Consider the following 19601-nt stretch of genomic DNA (forward strand, 5'->3'; position numbering starts at 1 on the left):
GTGCTATAATCAAGGTGTCAGCAGGGCTGTGTTCCTTCTGGAGGCATTTCTTGCCTTTTCCAGCTTCTAGAGGCTGCCTACATTATTTGGCTTGTAGCCTCTTCCTTCATCATCAGAGCCAGTAGCATAGCATCTTCCAATGAATGTCTCTCTCTGTGACTTTGACCCTCTTGCCTGCCTCTTATAAGGACCCTACTGATCACATTGGCCTTACCTAGATAACTCCCCATTTTAAGATTCTTAACTTAATTGTTCTGCAATACAAGGTAAAATAATCCCAGGGATTATAACATGGACATCTTGGGGGGCCATTATTCTGCCTTCCATATATATATCATGAATATTCATCTCAGTCTGTGACTTGCCTTTTAATTTTCTTAATGGCCTTTGAATAGCAGAAGTTTTGAATTTTAATGAAGTCTGTTTCACCATTTTTTTTTTAATGCTTAGTACTTTTTGTTCCTAAGATCCACAAGCATAAATATTTTCTCTGATGTTTTCTTATAAGAGGTTATAGCTTTAGCTTTTACATTTGGGTCTGTAATTCATCTGAGTTTGTGTGTGTATGAAATGAGAGACCAGGTTCTTTTTTTCCCCCTTAAGGGTGTCAAGTTGTTGCAGCATCATTGGTAAAATGTTTTTTACAAATCATCATTTGTAAAAGGATTTGTAAAAGGATTGCATCATTGAATTGCAGTTTTTTGTTTGTTTGTTTGTTTGTTTTTGAGACGGAGTTTCATTCTTTCTGCCCAGCCTGGAGTGGTGCAATGGCGCGATCTCGACTCACTGCAACCTCTGCCTCCCGGGTTCAAGCAATTCTCCTGCCTCAGCCTCCCAAGTAGCTGGGATTACAGGAGCCCACCACCATGTCCAGCTAATTTTTTGTATTTTTAGTAGAGACGGGGTTTCACCATGTTGGCCAGGATGGTCTTGATCTCTTGACCTCGTGATCCGCCTGCTTCGGCCTCCCAAAGTGCTGGGATTACAGGCAGGAGCCACTGCGCCTGGCCTGAATTGCAGTTTTGTTGAAAACCAGCTGGCCATATATCTGTTGGTCTTTTCTGGATTCTATTCTGTTTGTTTAATATATGTATGTGTCTATAGCAAGAGCATCTGCATTATTGTAGCTTTATATTATATCTTGACTTCAGATTCATTCTTTTTCAAAATTGTTTTGGCTATTCTAGATCCTTTGCATTTCTCTACATTTTAGAATTCACTTCTGTATAACAGAAAAGCCTCCTGGGATTTGACTGGGGTGGTATTTAATCTGTAGGTGAATTTGGAGAGAACTGATATCTTAACAATATAAAAGTCTCCCAATCGATGAACAAGGTATATATCTCTCCATTTGTTTAGGTCTTTAATTTTCCTAAAAAATGTTTATGCTTCTTAATGTTACAGGTCTTGCACATATTTTCTTAAATTTATCCTTAAATTTTGTTTTTGGATGCTGTTGGAAATGATATTGTAAAACATTTCAGCTGGGCATGGTGGTTCACGCCTGTTATCCCAGCACTTTGGGAGGCTGAGGCAGGCGGATCACCTGAGGTCAGGAGTTCGAGACCAGCCTGGCTGCCATGGTGAAACCCCATCTTTACTAAAAATACAAAAATTTGCTGGGCGTAGTAGCCAGTGCCTGTAATCTCAGCTACTTGGGAGGCTGAGGCAGGAGAATCTCTTGAACCCGGGAGGTGGAGGCTGCAGTTAGTCGAGATCATGCCATTGCACTCCAGCCTGGGTGACTAGAGTGAAACTGCATCTCAAAAAAAAAAAAATTCATTTTCTAATTTTAACTAGTTTATAGAAATACTAGTGGTTTTTTTTGTTTGTTTTGGGTTTTTTTTTTTTTTTCCTTGAGATGGAATTTCACTCTTTGTTGCCCAGGCTGGAGTGCAGTGGCGCAATCTCAGCTCACTGCAACCTCTGCCTCCCGGGTTCAAGCAATTCTCCTGTCTCAGCCTCTGGGATGACAGGCGCCCACCACCACACCTGGCTAATTTTTATATTTTTAGTAGAGACAGGGTTTCACCATGTTGGCCAGGCTGGTCTCGAACTCCTGACCTCAGGTAATCCACCCACTTTGGCTTCCCAAAGTGTTGGGATTACAGGTGTGAGCCACTGCCCCCAGCCATACTAGTGACTTTTTTTTTTTTTTTTTTTTGAGATGGAGGCTTGCTCTGTTGCCCAGGCTGGAGTGCAGTGGCGCAATCTTGGCTCACTGCAATCTCCGCCTCCCAGGTTCAAGCGATTCTCCTTCCTCAGCCTCCCGAGTAGCTGGGACTACAGGCGCCCACCACCACGCCCGGCTAATTTTTTTTCATATTTTTAGTAGAGACGGGGTTTCACCTTGTTAGCCAGGATGGTCTCAATCTCCTGACCTCATGATCTGCCCACCTTGGCCTCCCAAAGTGCTGAGATTACAGGCGTGAGCCACTGCACCCGGCCCATACTAGTGATTTTTGTATATTGACTTTGTGTCTTGGGACCTTCCTAAATTCATTTATTAAATCTAGTAAATTTTTTGTAGATTTATTAGGATTTTCTTTTTTTTCTTTTTCTTTTTTGAGAGCCTAAAAAGTGGGCATGCCTCTTCTGTTGCTCGGCCTTTAGTGTTGGGTTTGAGGGTTAAATCACTCTACTCAAAAGTTGAGCTGAGTGTGAGTTTTGTTGTTGCTATCGTTGTCTTCAGTGCCTCAGTGGCATGGGATTCCTGTTTTGTTACCTTATGGTTAGGTGGGATCTGAAATGCCATTTTTTTTTTAATTAAAAAAAATTTTTTAAAAAATATTCCACTTCTACCCTCAGTCTTGGCCTTGCTAGTGCACCTGTACCTCAGAGGGGATCTCTTTTTACAGTCTTGGCCCCCCCTTAGCAATAGATTGCTGTCAGTTACTGCTTGGTCCCTGCAAGCCTGCAGAAAGGGAGATGGCAATGGGGGACCGAGAGGTATCTGTTTCTCTGCTGTTGGGCAGGACCTGTGTTCTTGAGTCTCATGAATATCTGGTGGAAGTCTGTGCAGAAGAGTATGGGAGCAGGCATGAGTCTTCCTTGTTTGTATGGCTCCTAGAGGGTCTGTACTCTTATCCTAGCCTACATTTTGCCTTTAGCAGTTTGTTAAAAACCTCGCTGAATTCTTTTTACCCAAATGGCATGTGATATCACTTCCTCCTGCGCTCTGCCATAGGTGAGCCAGCTTTCACTCCCCATCTCTCCTTGGAAGGGCCTGACTTAAAGATTTCCGAATAATTGGTTGCCCTGAGACCTGATCTTTGATGGGTTCAAAAAAAGTGATGGGCCGGGCGCAGTGGCTTACCCCTGTAATCCCAGCAGTTTGGGAGGCTGAGTGGGGCGGATCACTTGAGGTCAGGGGTTCAAGACTAGCCTGGCGAACATGGTGAAACCCCGTCTCTACTAAAAAGACAAAATATTAGTCGGGTGTGGTGGCAGCCACCTGTAATCCCAGCTTCTCGGGAGGCTGAGGCAGGAGAATTGCTTGAACCTAGGAGGTGGAGGTTGCAGTGAACAAAGATTGAGCCATTGCACTCCAGCCTGGTGACAGAGCGAGACTCCATCTCAAAAAAAAAAAAAAAAAAAAAAAGATGATTTTATAATTTATCTTTGACACTTTCCAGCTTTCTATATCCTAGCAGAAACAGAAATCCCAACAATTTGGGTGGAAGGAGGGTGAGGATCAAAAAACTACCTATGTGGTATTATGCTTATATAAAACCTGGGTGATGAAATAATCTGTATACCAAACCCCTGTGAAGACACTGCAGTTCACCTATATAATTAACATGCATAAAGCACATGTACCCCTGAACCCAAAATAAAAGTTAAAAAAAAAAAGTCCCAACAATTTGATTATGTATGCATTCTTGTTCCTTTGTTTTTCCTGCCAGGGATCTCTTGAGCTCCTGGGATCTGTTGGTTTATGGTGTTTATCAAATAAACACCATATCAAATAAAAATTAGGAAATTTTTCAGACATCATCTCTTCAACAATTTTTCTACTCCTCTACTTGTTTTCTGAGACTTCCAATCAGTGACATATATATTAGACTGTACAGGGAACTGGAGTTCTGATCTTTTGTATTTTCATCCTTTTTTCCTTTTCTTTCATCCTTTTTTTTCTTTCTGCTTTCCCTTCCCTTCTTCCCTTCTGATATATACTCAATAGTGGCACTGCTGGATGATAAGGTATTTCTAGTTTTAATTTTTTAAGGAAGCTTCCCACTGTTTTCCATAGTGGTCATACTAATACACATTCTTACAAACAGTGTACAAAGGCTCCCTTTTTTCCACATCATTGTTAAAACTTGTTATCTTTTATCTTTTTTAATAGCCACTGTAAAAGGTGTGAGGTAATATTTCATTGTGGTTTTAATTTTAATTTTAATTTTTTTTTTTGAGATGGAGTCTTGCTCCTGGCACAAGCTGGAGTGCAGTAGCACGATCTCGGCTCACTGCAACCTCCACCTCCCGGGTTCAAGCGATTCTACTTCCTCAGCCTCCCGAGTAGCTGGGATTATAAAGGCATGTGCCACCACGCCCTCGGCCTCCCGAGTAGCTGGGATTAAAGGCATGTGCCACCACGCCCGGCTAATTTTTTGTATTTTTAGTAGAGACAGGGTTTCGCCATGTTGTTCAGGTTGGTCTTGAACTCCTAACCTCAGGTGATCCACTCGCCTTGACCTCCCAAAGTGCTGGGATTACAGGCGTGAGCCACCATGCCCAGCCTGTTTTTTTTTCTTTAATATTTCTGGCCTACAAATGACTCCATTTGCTCATTTTTTTAATGCAGTGTATGAAAGTTTCAGGTCTTCTGCATTTTCACCTGCATTTGGTATGGTCAGTCTTTTTTATTTTGGCCATTTTAGTGTATATGTAGTGGTATTTCTTTGTAGTTTTAATTTGCATTCCCTAATGAGTAATGATGTCTGCCATCTTTTCTTTTGTGTACACATTTGTGTATGCACCTGCCTTCTGTATATTTTCTTCGGGAAGTGTCTGTTCAGACCTTTTCTGTATTTACAAAATTGGGTTGTTTATTTTCTTATTACTGAATTTGAGAGTTCTTTGTATATTTCAGATATGAATTCCTTTCTTTCTTTTTTTTGTTGGAGACAGGGTCTTGCTCTGCCACCCAGGCTGGAATGCAGTGGCACAATCACGACTCACTGTAGCCTCAACCTCCTGGGCTCAAGCGATCCTCCCACCTCAGCCTCCTTAGGAGCTGGGACCATAGGCATACGCCACCACATCTGGCTAATTAAGAAATTTTTGGTTTTTTTTTTTTAAGAGATGGGGCCTCACCACATTGTCCAGGCTGGTCTCGAACTTCTGGGCTCAAGTGATCCTCCTGCCTCAGCCTCCTAACTTGCTGGGATTACAGGCATGATCTACCACGTCCAGCTGACTCTGACTCTTTTTTTTTTTTTTTTTTTTAAACTCTCCCAGGTTGTCAAGAGATGGATACGAATCTTTTATTAGATCTGTGCTTTGCAAAGATTTTCTCCCAGTCTGTGGCTTATCTTTTCATTCTTTAACAGTGTCTTTTGAGGAGCAGAAAATTCTAATTTTCATGAATGCCAGTTTATCAGAAAACTTTTTTAAGGCCTGTGCTTTTGGTTTCCTATGTTGAAAATCTTTGTCTAACCCAAGATCAGTCTCCTATGTTTTCTTCTAGAAGTTTTATATAGCGTTAGGTTTTACATTTAGGTCTGTGATCCATGTTGAGTCAATTTTTATATAATGCATGAGGTATGGATCCAAGTTCACTTATTAGCATTTGGATGTCCAGTTGTTCTAGCACCATTTGTTGTTCTATTTATTTATTATTTATTTATTTATTTATTTATTTATTTTGAGACGGAGTCTCGCTCTGTTGCCAAGTTGGAGTGCAGTGGTGGATCTCAGCTCACTGCAACCTCTGCCTCCAGGGTTCAAGCCATTCTCCTGCCTCAGCCTCCCGAGTAGCAGGGATTACAGGCACCTGCCACCACGCCCGGATAATTTTTTGTATTTTTAGTAGAGACGGAGTTTCACCGTGTTAGCCAGGATAGTCTCCATCTCCTGACCTCGTGATCCTCCTGCCTCAGCCTCCCAAAGTGCTGGGATTACAGACGTGAGCCACCATGCCCCGCCTTAATTTTTATCTTTTAAGCCCCACCCTCAGAAGCAACCGTTCATGAAAAAGGCTGTCTTTTCTCTGCGGCATTGCTTTTGAGCCTTTGTCAAAAATCATGGAACATATATGTGTGAATTTATTTTTGGACTCTTTATTCTATTCCATTGATCTCTTTTTCTATCTTTACCCCAATACCACACTGTCTTGATTACTGTAGCTTTATAATAATTCTTGAAATCAGGTAGCGTTGGCCCTCCACCTTTGTTCTTCATTTTCAAAGTTGTTTTTGCTATTCTGACTTCCTTGCATTTCCATGTGAACTTTACAGTCAGCTGTTGATTTCTATAAAAAAGCCTACTGGGAGTTTTGACTGGGGTTGTTTTAGAGCTATCATTCAATGTGGGAGTGCTGAGATTTTAGTGATATTGAGTCTTCTGACCTATGAGCAAGCTGTATCACTCCATTCATGTTTGTCTCATAATTTTGCTCAGCAATATTATGTAGTCAGTTTATAGGTCTCTCACATGTTTGTGAGATTTATTCTTAATGCTTAATATTTTTTCTGCTGTTGTGAATGGTGTTTTATTTTCAGGTTTAATTAACTCACTTTGTTGTTCTTGTGTAAAAGCTCTATATGGTGGTCGTGATTAGAGCCCAGGTCCTCTGCATGGAGACTTTAGAGTAGGTTTTTTTTTTTTTTTTTTTTTTTTTGAGATGGGATTTTGCTCTTGTTGCCCAGGCTAGAGTGCAGTGGCTCAATCTTGGCTCACCACAACCTCCACCTCCCGGGTTCAAGTGATTCTTCTGCCTCAGCCTCCCACGTAGTTGGGATTACAGGCGCCCACCACCATGCCCGTCTAATTTTTGTATTTTTAGTAGAGATGGGGTTTCACCATGTTGGCCAGGCTGGTCTCGAACTCCTGACCTCATGATCTGCCTGCCTTGGCTTCCCAAAGTGCTGGGATTACAGGTGTGAGCCACCGCACCCAACCTAGTGTAGGTTTTTATAAGATGGTCAGTGAATTTCTATTAGGTGAGATAGCTGCAGGTCTTAGAGGTGGCACTGAAGATGGCCTTTGCAAAGTTGCCCAAGATGGCACCACAGCCCCTGGCTAAGCGGTAGCAGTTGTATCCCATCTGCCCCAGCTTCATGGGCACAGGGGCTGAGACAGTATCAAGTAGGTCGGGGTGTGGGATGAAGTCCCCTTGCACAGAACCTCAGCATCCTGTGACTTTTCAAGGAACAGTGTGAGGCTGCTAATGTTGTGCCCCCCTCTGGAGTCCCTCCTCATGGGACATTAGAGAGGTTGGCCAGGATAATGGTCTCACGGTGGCAGTGGCTACCTCCTTGGAGCACTTAACACCTAGACTGACATGACTGTCACAGTCCCTGATGGTAACAGATGGCTTGAAGCTCATCTGCTGGACAGATCTGCTTTCGCATAGGCATAAGGGCTATCCCCAGGAAAAAGTCAGTGATCTCAGATTCCTTGATGGGCAGGAAGAAGAGAGGAATCTCCTCTAGGAACTTCATCTTCATGTCCTTGACCTGAGTATTTCCTTGGCTGATGGATAAATTACTGGTTGTAAGAAAAAAACGTTTTTGGAAGTGTAGTGTTTATGTGGAGTTTTTTTTCGATGGCTGATTGCCAGTTGTTTACCTCCTTCAGTCTCATAGTAGCCTGTCTCAAGGCAGGTTATCGGTGGTGTGATTTTCATTAAATGGTCCCCTTTGGTCTGACTCTTGACAGGTACTGGAGGCGCAAAGAAGGCATCAGAAGGAGAAATCTGGCATCATACCTACCTCACCGACGCCCTACACTTACAACAAGGTACAGGAAGAGATTTCTCTTCATTTGACAGATGCAGCCCCTCTCCTTTAGTGAGGTGTTTGTGGCCCTCTGGGAGTGTGGCCAATTCCTTTCTCACCCCTTAATATTCCTGCCCTAAAGAAGCAGCCAGACTCGCAGAAAAGTATTTGGAATTCAAGTTTTTGTTTGATGAAATATCAGATAAGGTTCAGCCAGACTCGCAGAAAAGTATTTGGAATTCAAGTTTTTGTTTAATGAAATATCAAATAAAGTTTGTACCCAATTAGCTTTTGCAGTGATAATTAGGGACCGTGATCATCAGTCAGGTTATTTTTTTGACTGTCCATATGGTCCACTGGCCACACTGAAAACATATGGTTGGCTTGTGTTTTTGAGGTGGAGGCCATTTCTGAGATACAGACGCTAGAGAACACTTTGTGGTCATTTATGGCACCATTCTTTGTTACCCCATAAAATACAGTATCTGATACACATAGCTTAGAACAGTATCTGATACACATAGCAAGGGCTCCTAAGTGTTACTTGGTAATATTACGGTTCTTAATCTGTAGCCCACATTTTTTTTGTTGTTTTTTTGAGACAGAGTCTTGCTCTGTCGCCCAGGCTGGAGTACAGTGGTGTGATCTCAGCTCACTGCAACCTCCACCTCCTGTGCTCAAACGATTCTCCTGCCTCAGCCTCCCAGGTAGCTGAGATGATGGGTGCATGCCACCACACTCAGCTAATTTTTGTATTTTTAGTAGAGTCGGGGTTTCTCCATGTTGGCCAAGCTGATCTCAAACTCCTGACCTCAAGTGATCCGCCCGCCTTGGCCTCCCAAAGTGCTGGGATTACAGGCGTGAGCCACTGCACCCAGCCTGTAGCCCACATATTGATCCTGTCTGTTCTTTTTTTTTTTTTTTTTTTTTTTTTTTTGAGACAGAGTCTTACCCTGTCTCCCAGGCTGGAGTGCAGTGGCACAATCTCGGCTCACTGCAACCTCCGCCTCCCGGGTTCAAGCAATTCTCTTGCCTCAGCCTCCCAAGTAGCTGGGATTATAGGCGCCTGCCACCACGCCTGGCTAATGTTTTGTATTTTTAGGAGAGACGAGGATTCACCATGTTGGCCAGGTTGGTCCTGAATTCCTGACCTCAGGTGATCCACTCGCCTCGGCCTCACAAAGAGCTGGGATTACAGGCGTGAGCCACCGTGCCCAGCCGATCCTATCTGTTCTAAAGCACAAGAGGTTTAGGGCCTCTAGAAATAGGCCCTGGAGTCACTGAGTAAGTAGATCAGAAAAAAGATGCTACTTGGGGACTTGAGGCTAGATATAGATGACAGAAGTGGCTGAGAATGGTAAAAAGGCAGTAGGCTGGGACACTTGCTGTGGCTCCACTACTCTTAATCTGTGTGACATTGGTGAGGTCACTTGGTTTCACTCTTGACAGAGGACCTGAGAGATGACATGATCTCTGCAGTATTAGTTCCCTTTCTGGAAAGTAAGGGATTGAAGGTCCCTTTCCACCCCTGTAATTTTATTCTGTGATTCTGTTCTACAGCATGGGCTGTGTCATCCACAAATATCTACTAGTATAATGTGAAAACATGGGCAGGCCTGGCACGGTGGCTCACGCCTGTAATCCCAGCACTTTGGGAGGCCGAGGTGGGCGGATCACGAGGTCAGGAGATCAAGACCATCCTGGCCAATGTGGTGAAACCCCGTCTCTACTAAAAATACAAAAAATTAGCCGGGTGTGGTGGCGGGCGCCTGTAGTCCCAGCTACTTGGGAGACTGAGGCATGAGAATCGCTTGAACCCAGGAGGCAGTGGTTGCAGTGAGCTGAGATTGCGCCACTGCACTCCAACCTGGTGACAGAGCGAGACTCTGTCTCAAAAAAAGAAAATACAGGCGAGAGTACCTGAGACACCCCATTATTCAGCCTTTATGCAGAGCACCGCACAGCTGTGGTGTGAGGGGGAGTGTGGGGCCCCAGTGGCAGGCTCATGGGGCTGCCATCTTAGGCAGGCACCTCTTTTATCTCGCTGTTCAAGAAAGGCTTGAATTGAAGCCTCTGCAAACCCAGTTTTCAAAGCAAATGGAGCTGCATTTAACTAAAATAGGAGTCCTTTATGCAGTGATTATAGGCCATGGAGTCACCTTACTACCTGCAGACATGGTAGTTGGTAGCAGTTTTCTTTTTTTCACAGTATCTTCCCCCAGAATGGTGTAAGAGCTTGCAAATGGACCTAGTGAGTCCTTCATGGTCAAAGGAATGCATTTAGACCTTCTGTTCTTCCCTCCAGTCCTCTCCATGATCTGTGTCAAACTGCTTTGGGCCTTTATGAAGTGGCCTGTGCTGTACTGTAGGTGAGCCTACCTGTCTCTTAGTTGCTTTGTTTCTACATAGAGGTTTCACAACCAGCTGGTTTATATTTATTTCTTTTCTGGCTGGGGCAAAGCATCCTATACCTGTACACAGGGATCAGATAGGTGCTTGGGCCTAAAGAGTGAGAATGAAAGTACCTGTACATTTTATCCCAGACTGGCTTTGTATGATGGGATGCATGTATGTAGTATTGGTAGCTTACTGAAAATATGGAGAGAGGCCAGGTGTGGTGAGTCACGCCTGTAATCCCAGCACTTTGGGAGGCCAAGGCGGGCAGATCACGAGGTCAGGAGTTCGAGACCAACCTGACCAACATGGTGAAAGCCTATCTCTACTAAAAAAAAAAAATACAAAAATTAGCCAGGCGGCATGGTGGCACATGCCTGTAATCCCAGCTACTCAGGAGGCTGAGGCAGGAGGAATCGCTTGAACCTGGGAGGCGGAGGTTGCAGTGAGCTGAGATTACGCCACTGCACTCCAGCCTGGGCAACAGAGCAAGACTCTGTCTCAAAGAAAAAAAAAGAAAGAAAGAAAATATGGAGATAAAGACTAGTTCTCCTAAGACTTCCTTCAGCTTTCCTAGTCTCTGTTAAGTGACTCTAGTTTATATCAGCCTATATATTGCAGGGGCTATTCCTGAGCCTGTCATGGGGTGTTTATTTGGGGGCTCTGCTTCTGCTGTGAGTGACCATTTTCTTTTTTGCTTTCAGAGCTGTGACTTGTGGTCCCTAGGGGTGATTATCTATGTGATGCTGTGCGGATACCCTCCTTTTTACTCCAAACACCACAGCCGGACTATCCCAAAGGATATGCGAAGAAAGATCATGACAGGCAGTTTTGAGTTCCCAGAGGAAGAGTGGAGTCAGATCTCAGAGATGGCCAAAGATGTTGTGAGGAAGTGAGTTCACGGGCTGCTGGGCAGGGAGGCCAAGGAGGCCTCCAGGTGGTGGAGCTCAAGGGAATGTGGGTAGAGAAAAGTCACTGGTTTCCTAGGCAGGCTCCTCCCCGTTTTAATATCACAGAAATCTCTCTGGAGCCTGAGGTGACTGTTCTCAGTGTCCACACCTTGGTGCGAATGAAGCTTTCCTCCCTCCTGTTGCATCCCTAGACTTTGTCCCCAGGGTGTGAACCCAGGTCCCTCCATAGGCAGTCTCTGCACATTAATTCAAGACCCTAAATTATAAACCTGGTGTGCTGTCCTTACGTGTGAGCTGGCATGTCATTTGGGACAGATACAATGCCAGGAGGTGAACTAGGTGCCGAGATGACAAACAGCATCCTTGGATGCTGTGGTTATGTGGGTTTGTCAGGCCTGGACCCCACCCTCCACCTTCGCGCTGCCAGTTGGTTGCTTTGAGACGGAGTCTCACTCTGTTGCCCAGGGTGGAGTGCAGTGGTACAATCTTGGCTCACTGCAACCTCCGCCTCCTGGGTTCAAGTGATTCTCCTGCCTCAGCCTCGGCAGTAGCTGGGATTACAGGAGCCCGCTAACACGCCCAGCTCATTTTTGTATTTTAAGTAGAGATGGGGTTTGACCATGTTGGCCAGGCTGGTCTCAAACTACTGATCTCAAGCGATCTGCCCGCCTCGGCCTTCCCAAGTGCTGGGATTACAGGCGTGAGCCACCGCACCCAGCTGCTCTGGCATATCTTAAGATGGGAAGATTTAGTCAGAATTAGGGCTAGTGAGTGGATGAGGGAGAGTTGATATTCAGAGTCTTTTGGTAGCTGGAGGACTAGGTAAGAAGTCAGGCCTAAATTAGAATATGTTTGTTTTTTCTGCCCACCTGTGTGGGAGGCTGGGTGCCCATGGACTTAGGCACTGCCCCTGTCTTCCCACTGCTGGGTCTTCACTGAGCAGTGTCTCCCTTGTTGGTCTCAGTTTCTTCCTCTATAATGGGATGAAGGTACATGTTTAGGGGCAACACCTGGGAGCTGTCTCCCAACAGTACAGCCATTTCTCCGTGGAAATTACTCCCTTTCAAAAGTAAGCTTGTCCTGTTGATTAGAGGGTGGGGGTTGGGGGCAGGTTCTGTGTGCTATAAAGAGGGACTGTTTTCTAAAATAGACAAGTACAAGTTTTTAGGAACGTGGGTGCAACGATTAAATCACCATCTGTCTTGACATGCTATTTCCTTGCTGTATTCCCAGCTATTTGACCAAAACCTCAATGTCCTGTAAGTAGTTCTTTGCCAGTTTTCTATAGAATACATTTCCTGTCCCTAGAGCAACGCTGATTATCTTTTTGGTTTTGGGATCTTCCAGATAATCCTTTCTTTAGAATCTGAAGCCATCTGTTCAGAATGATCCAGAAGAAGGTGGCAGACAAGCTGAAGGAGCAGTTAGGCATGTTGTCCTGACATTTGTAATGAGAGATGGAGTTGGAAGGAGGGAACGGGCTGAGATGAGCTAGGAACCACATCAGTGGGAATGAACAAGATGGAAAGAAGCATGATCTGAAGGCAGACAGCACAGAAGCAACACCCTGGGCTTAGAAGGAAATGCCATCCCTGTCTCAGAGACTCTAGGTTTTTAGCTTTTGAATGTCTGTGGAATAATGGGCTCATGTCCTGCCATATGGTGACATCTAAGAGTTTTATATTGGGTAGCAACCTGCTTTTCCAGAACCTCATGACCCTTCAACTAATTCTGCAGCCACTATCAGCCAAAAAGAGCACTCTGAGTTCCTTTTGGAAGTTAAAGCCCATTGTCCTAGAAACCTCAGTATGGAGATTCAAGGTCTGAGGAACTATAAGCCATATGTAGGATTACCTTATTAAACCCTAGAACTCAAAAGTATCACTGGATTAAGCCCTTTTCTACCATTTTAATCTCACTTTTTCCAGTATACAAAGGACTGCCTCAAGCCATAGTACCCCTACAAGTGGTTGGAGACTAGAATCCCATCTGTGCTCTGCAGGTGGAAAGCCCAGGCTTGCAGAAGTCAGAAGTAACCAGAACTGTTTAGAGCCAGGTCCAGGAACTTCCTATGGCCTTTTGGTAGCAACTGTGCATGGCAGCCCTGTTGGCGTTTTCTCCACAGGCTCCTGAAGGTCAAACCGGAGGAGAGACTCACCATCGAGGGAGTGCTGGACCACCCCTGGCTCAATTCCACTGAGGCCCTGGATAATGTGCTGCCTTCTGCTCAGCTGATGATGGACAAGGTTTTGAATGATGTTTACTTTGTTGGCTGAAAAGACTGTGTTGGGAAGGAATGCTGGGGCTTGGCTCAGTGAGGGGTTAAAGGCAAAACAGTGCAGAGTACACGATCCTTCCCAGAGAAACATCTCTGGTTTCCTGAGAGTCAGGATCCAAAATAAGGAATTTCTTTCGGTAAAAGACCAAATCAAGGCCTGGTGAATATAAACTAAGGGAGCACTCAAAGGAATAGCCTCCATATTTCTGCTACAGGGCTGCGGGCACAGAACAGTTTAAGATTCCCTCCCTTTCCCCAAGGGGTTTAAACAAGACTGGCTGGGAAGGCAAGGCCAATAAACATGAAACAAAGAGGGAACATTTCAAATATCAGAGCTTTGCATGTTAACTTTTCTGTGAATGCTGTGGGAATTCAGAAAAAGAGCACATCTTTGAAGGGATGTAATTTTCCCAAAGAGAAGGCAGAACCCCTCACATGTATTAACTGTCTTCTGTGTTGCAGCATCTGAGTTCTTTCTCATGTTCGGACATGCGCTGTCCTTGAAGAATTTGAGTAGACAGTGTAAACGCCCATGCGTGGCGAACAGCATAAGCAAAAAAACACATGCAAATACATCATCGGGAAAAATAATTTGGCCTCACTAATGGGAAGTTAATGAGATGGGTGTGGCAGGGCCAGGCTTTGCAAGTGGACAGAGGGGTTTAAGTCTTAGTGGGATGCAGCTGAGAGGCCATGGTAGCTTTTTGAGAAGAGATTTGCCACTAGGAAGGTATTTAGAGATAGTCAGACTTGGCGACTCGCAGACTTGCCAGCCTAATACTTCTGCAGTAATCTAGAAGTTGGAGGTGGCTGTGGGAGCAGAGAAGTAGAGGTGAATGAACAGGCTAAATATTTTTGAAGAAAAATTTCTACAGTTTTTCGTGATAGACTAGATATAAGGGGACAGTTGTGGCATATCTGGTGATAACATTGACAGATTAGGAAGGAGGCTGGTTTGGGTGAGAGGGAGTCTCTTAGGTTTTAGATATTGTTTGAGATGGCAGAGGAACATTCAAATGAATGAGATTTATAGGGTGGGACCATAGTGTGGCTGTGAGCTCAAAGCGGTGACACAGACTTGAGTGTTAACAGCTTTGAAGGGGTAGGGTGGAAGTGTTAGACGTCTCTTTCTAAGTTTAGCTGGAGCATGGAAGAAAAAGGAGAACTGGAAAGTACAGTTCTCTGTCTTCTCTTTGATTTGTGGGTGGTTGTCTTCCTGTTTTCCAGAAATGGTTTGGTCATTCAAAAATCCAAAGGGATTACTTAGATCCTGGTTGTCAGCACATAGAGGTTACTCAAGATCTTAAAAATGAGGAGATAAGGCCAGGCATGGTGGCTTACGCCTGTAATCCCAGCAGTTTTGAGAGGCTGAGGCGGGCAGATCACTTGAGGTCAAGAGTTCCAGACTAGCCTGGCCAACATGAGGAAACCCCATCTCTACTGAAAATACAAAAATTAGCTGGGCGTGGTGGCATGCGCCTGTAATCCCAGCTACTCTGGAGGTTGAGGCAGGAGAATTGCTTGAACCTGGCAGCGGCAGAGGTTGCAGTGAGTCAAGACTGCACCACTGCACTCCAGCCTGGGAGACAGAGCAAGACTCCGTCTCAAAAAAATTCTTGTTGTGAAAATTCAGGTGGTACAGCAGTGTTAAAAAGTAAAAGTTCCCTTTCATTCCCTGCCACAGTCACACCCCTCAGAGGTGAGGTAATCTATGGCTTGATGTATACTTCCTGATCGTTTTCTGGGATACACACACACACACACACACACACACACACACACACACACATTCTGTCCTTCTTTTAAAGTACAAAAATGGAAAAAAAAAAATACAAAAATGGGATCATATTCCTATGAAGCCTTCTGATGATTTCGTCTGCCCGTAGTGAGATTATACACTGTTCATAAAAGCACAAACTTCCAGAGTTCCAGACTCCATGACAGCTATTTCTTACTGTAAATTACTTGACTGGTTGTGGCCTCGGTCATGTGGCCTCAGCCTTGGCCATGTGAGATGGTCAGGGCTCTGAGCTGTCAGGGCTGAGGTGAATCAATACCGTCTGTAAGGCTTCTTGGGCAGCAGCCTGCCAGCCTTTCCGCTGATGTCCATATGTGCCTCTTTACACTTCCCCTCAGTAGTGGCTTTGAGTGGGGTTCCTGCTGGTATTTCTTACTTGCATTTCTGTCCCCCCACCAGGGAAGAAGGGCTAGTTGTTGTGTGACCTTTGGTTGGCCTGGTGTTTCCTGGTTCCTGCTGATCCATGGGGAAGAGTCCTCTGCCTTATCAAAATATTTATATTCCTTCAGCATAAGAGTGAAATTACCTTCTTAGTACTTTGGGCTTTTCCTTTCCACTTTCTTAGACTGGCTTTTTAGGTGCCCAGCAATGAATATGAAAAACTGATGGCAGTGTTTGCATTCAGGCAGTGGTTGCAGGAATCCAGCAGGCTCACGCGGAACAGTTGGCCAACATGAGAATCCAGGATCTGAAAGTCAGCCTCAAACCCCTGCACTCAGTGAACAACCCCATTCTGCGGAAGAGGAAGTTACTTGGGTAACTGAGCTTATTTCTTCGATTCTTCTTCATGGCTGGAATGGCTGAGTACTGGGTTCTGAAATTTAAGAAATTTAACTTGCTCAGCTAGGGGTCTTTCTTTAGCCTCTGAAGAGGGTGGAGAGGATAAGCTCTTAAAATAGTATCAGGAGTTGGACACTATTGTTATTTTTCTGATACATCTGTTGCCTTATGTTTAGAGTTAATATCTGTCCAGAGTTGGTTTTTGGGGTCTCACGTTGTCATTACCCCTCCCTCAAACTCTTAAAGCACCAAGCCAAAGGACAGTGTCTATATCCACGACCATGAGAATGGAGCCGAGGATTCCAATGTTGCCTTGGAAAAACTCCGAGATGTGATTGCTCAGTGTATTCTCCCCCAGGCTGGTAAAGGTCACACCATTTACTAATCCTCTGTGTGTCTGTGAGTGTGTGTGTGCAGGGGTGGGTGGGTGTATGCATGCACATGGCAAAAGGAATGGTTTAATTTTGGGTTGTCTGTTTCATCTTGTGTTATAAGAAAAGTACATTATATAAGGTAGTCTATGCCCACTAAAAAGATTGGACAGTGGGAGCTTAGAAATGCAGTTAAGTTCTGCCCCTCCTTTGTTTCTGTGGAATTTCTAGTTTAGACTTAATTGGCAGTGTCAGGTGCAAGCATGCAATTTTGTGTTTTCTTAGTTTGACAACAAGGGCACAGGTTGGGGGATAGAGAATGGAAAATGTGGGTAGGGTCTGAATCTCATTGCAGGCTGTTAACCATTTCCAGAGCCTTTAGAGTGCAAGGCTGCCATTAGCTCATAAATATGAGAATACCTCCTTAGTTCAGAAGTGGCTCCTGCTGCTACTCATGTCATGGGCAGAGTGACTTACATGTGGGTCCTTTGGAGTGAGAGCTTTCTTTCGTTATGTTCTCTCTCCACTCATCGGCGGGTGAGGGGCTATTCTCAGCAGATAAATGAGAGGCTTCACGTACTAGGCCAGAAAACAGTTGGGTTGACCTATCTATCTCCCTAGATTCCTTGGGTTTTAAGAGAACTCATGTAGTGTACCTCAGATAGCTTTCTAAAGTAAGAAATGAGCTTAGGGGAGAGAAAGTAGCCCACTCTCCCACTTTTTGGTCTTTGGTTGACCAGGTGTCTTTTGTTCAGCAATAGAGTCTGCCACAGCCTATTTCCCATCCCCTGGTGCTAAGACTCTGGGGCCATCAGTGGATTTGTATAAAGATGTCAGAGTAAAAAAGAGTCCACATACCAGATGCGGTCTACATAATGTAGGGACTAGCAGTAAAGCCCTTGTCTGGTGAAGTTTTGCACATTCAGTCAACATTTTTCAACCAGTTGGACATCACGTCCTTCCATCTCTCACACTAAAACCCCATGATGCTGCAGGAAAAATGCAAATTCCTCTTCATCCTTACCAATAGGAGAGAATGAAGATGAGAAACTGAATGAAGTAATGCAGGAGGCTTGGAAGTATAACCGGGAATGCAAACTCCTAAGAGATACTCTGCAGAGCTTCAGCTGGAATGGTAGGAGCCTTCATCACCTCCCTTCCCCAGGAATGCAGACAAGTGATTATGTTTAGAACATATAGGATCTCTTTGGGGCCTGAGCTGCGGCTGTTTTGAAGTGAAGTGAGGCTGGCTGGAGAGTGAGTGGAGCATTGTGGAATGGGGGTTAGCTCTACATTAACTGCCCAGGCATACCTGGATATCTGGCCCTTTCACTTATTTTCCGGAGTTCAAGTGAATTGTGTATTGCAGATTCAACACTAGAAAGCCCCCATCACACACCACTTGGGTAAAAAAAAAACCCAAATTTCAGAACTCCTCTCAGATACCAGGACTATTCACCAGGTCATTAAGAAGCAACAGATGCTGAAGGGGAGAAAGAGGACAAAGTGCCAGCGAGTCCACCCTGCTGATCCCGCTGATCTGCGCTTAGAGAAGAGCTGTTTCACGAAAGAGGAGAAAGTTTGCCAAATCTACTGCTGGTTAAGTTTTTTTTCCTGAAGCAAATAAGGTAGAGATGAATTTCTTGAACTGCCTTGTTTTTCTTGAGGCGGAGTTTCACTCTGTCCCCCAGGCTGGAGTGCAGTGGCGCAATCTTTGCTCATTGCAACCTCTGCCTCCCGGGTTCAAGTGATTCTCCTGCCTCAGCCTCCCGAATAGCTGGGACTACAGGCAAGTGCCACCATGCCCAGCTAATTTTTGTATTTTTAGTAGAGATGGGGTTTCACCATGTTGGCCAGGCTGGTCTTGAACTCCTGGCCTCAAGTGATCCACCTGCCTCAGCCTCCCAAAGTGCTGGGATTACAGGCGTGAGCCTCTGTGCCTGGCTTGAAACTGATTTTAATATTGTCTTTCCAGTTGAGCAAACTCTACTAGACTTATGCTCCAGGATGCTCAGGGAAGGGAGCAAACTGAAGATTTCAATGCCTCACTTGTTTCCGCGTTTTTTTTTTTTTTTGTTTGTTTTGTTTTGTTTTTTGAGATGGAGTCTCCCTCTGTTGCCCAGGCTGGAGTGCAGTGGTGCGATCTTGGCTTACTGCAACCTCCCCGTCCTGGGCTCATGCGATTCTCCCACCCCAGCCTCCCAAGGAACTGGGACTACAGGCACGTACCACCATACCCAGCTAATTTTTGTATTTTTTTTTTTTTTAGTGGAGACGGGGTTTCAACCCATGTTGGCCAGGCTCGTCTCGAACTCCTGACCTCAAGTGATCCACCCACCTTGGCCTCCCAAAGTGCTGGGATTACAGGTGTGAGCCACTGCACCTGGCCTGCCTTCTTGTTTCTTAGACATGCCATAAGAAATCTAAAGTGCTAGCCTGGCCATTCCCATTCTTGGAGGAGATTCACTTCCCTGGGATTTTTTTAAAGAAAAATTTGAGGGCCAGGCACGGTGGGTCACGCATGTAATCCCAACACTTTGAGAGGCCAAGGCGGGCGGATCATGAGGTTAGGAGATCAAGACCATCCTGGCTAACACGGTGAAACCCCACCTCTACTAAAAATACAAAAAAAAAAAAAAAAAAAAAAATTAGCCGGGCATGGTGGCATGCGCCTGTAGTCCCAGCTACTCAGGAGGCTGAGGCAGGAGAATCGCTTGAACCTGGGAGGCGGAGGTTGCAGTGAGCTGAGATCACACCACTGCACTCCAGCCTGGGCAACAGAGTGAGACTCCGTCTTTAAAAAAAAAAAAAAGGGGAAAAAAAAACTTGAAATATGTCATTTTAGAAAAGTGATCACATATGAAATACAGACTTCAGTGAATTTTCACAAAGTGAACACTCCTCTGTAACCAGCACCTAGATCATGCAGTAGAACATGCATCCTCTTCCAGTCACTCCCTCCCTCCATTCAAGGGTAATCACAGTCCTGATTTCTAGCACTGTAGCCTAAGTTTGCCTGGTTTTGTATTCTTTGTGAATGGAGTCAGACAAGTCTGTGTTCTTTTATGTCTGGCTTCTTTTAGTCAATTAAATTTTAGTCATTATATTTGTGACATCCATCCATGT

General features: G+C 44.8%; 2 protein-coding genes across 22 annotated transcripts in view; one reads left to right on the plus strand and one right to left on the minus strand.

Moving 5' to 3' along the window:
* The window catches only part of MAPKAPK5 (MAPK activated protein kinase 5), a 54976-nt gene that overhangs the window by 30043 nt on the left and 5332 nt on the right, over positions 1-19601 (plus strand). For 10 of the 21 annotated variants that reach the window (XM_063784998.1, XM_063784995.1, XM_063785000.1 and 7 more), the window contains 6 exons: positions 7885-7965; positions 11042-11229; positions 13374-13494; positions 15950-16080; positions 16351-16466; positions 17506-17610. In XM_063784998.1, the coding sequence (XP_063641068.1) occupies positions 7885-7965; positions 11042-11229; positions 13374-13494; positions 15950-16080; positions 16351-16466; positions 17506-17610 (742 nt within the window). Of the gene's footprint in view, positions 1-7884; positions 7966-11041; positions 11230-13373; positions 13495-15949; positions 16081-16350; positions 16473-17505; positions 17611-17937; positions 18104-19601 lie in introns of all 21 variants that reach the window. The other 11 variants (XM_063784997.1, XM_063784993.1, XM_063784989.1 and 8 more) reach the window with 3 other exon arrangements.
* Positions 1-19601, minus strand: part of TMEM116 (transmembrane protein 116) — a 192515-nt gene that overhangs the window by 29593 nt on the left and 143321 nt on the right. The window lies entirely within an intron of this gene.

The sequence above is a fragment of the Pan troglodytes genome, chromosome 10 (genome assembly GCF_028858775.2).
Source record: "Pan troglodytes isolate AG18354 chromosome 10, NHGRI_mPanTro3-v2.0_pri, whole genome shotgun sequence".
NCBI classification, from domain to species: Eukaryota; Metazoa; Chordata; class Mammalia; order Primates; family Hominidae; genus Pan; species Pan troglodytes.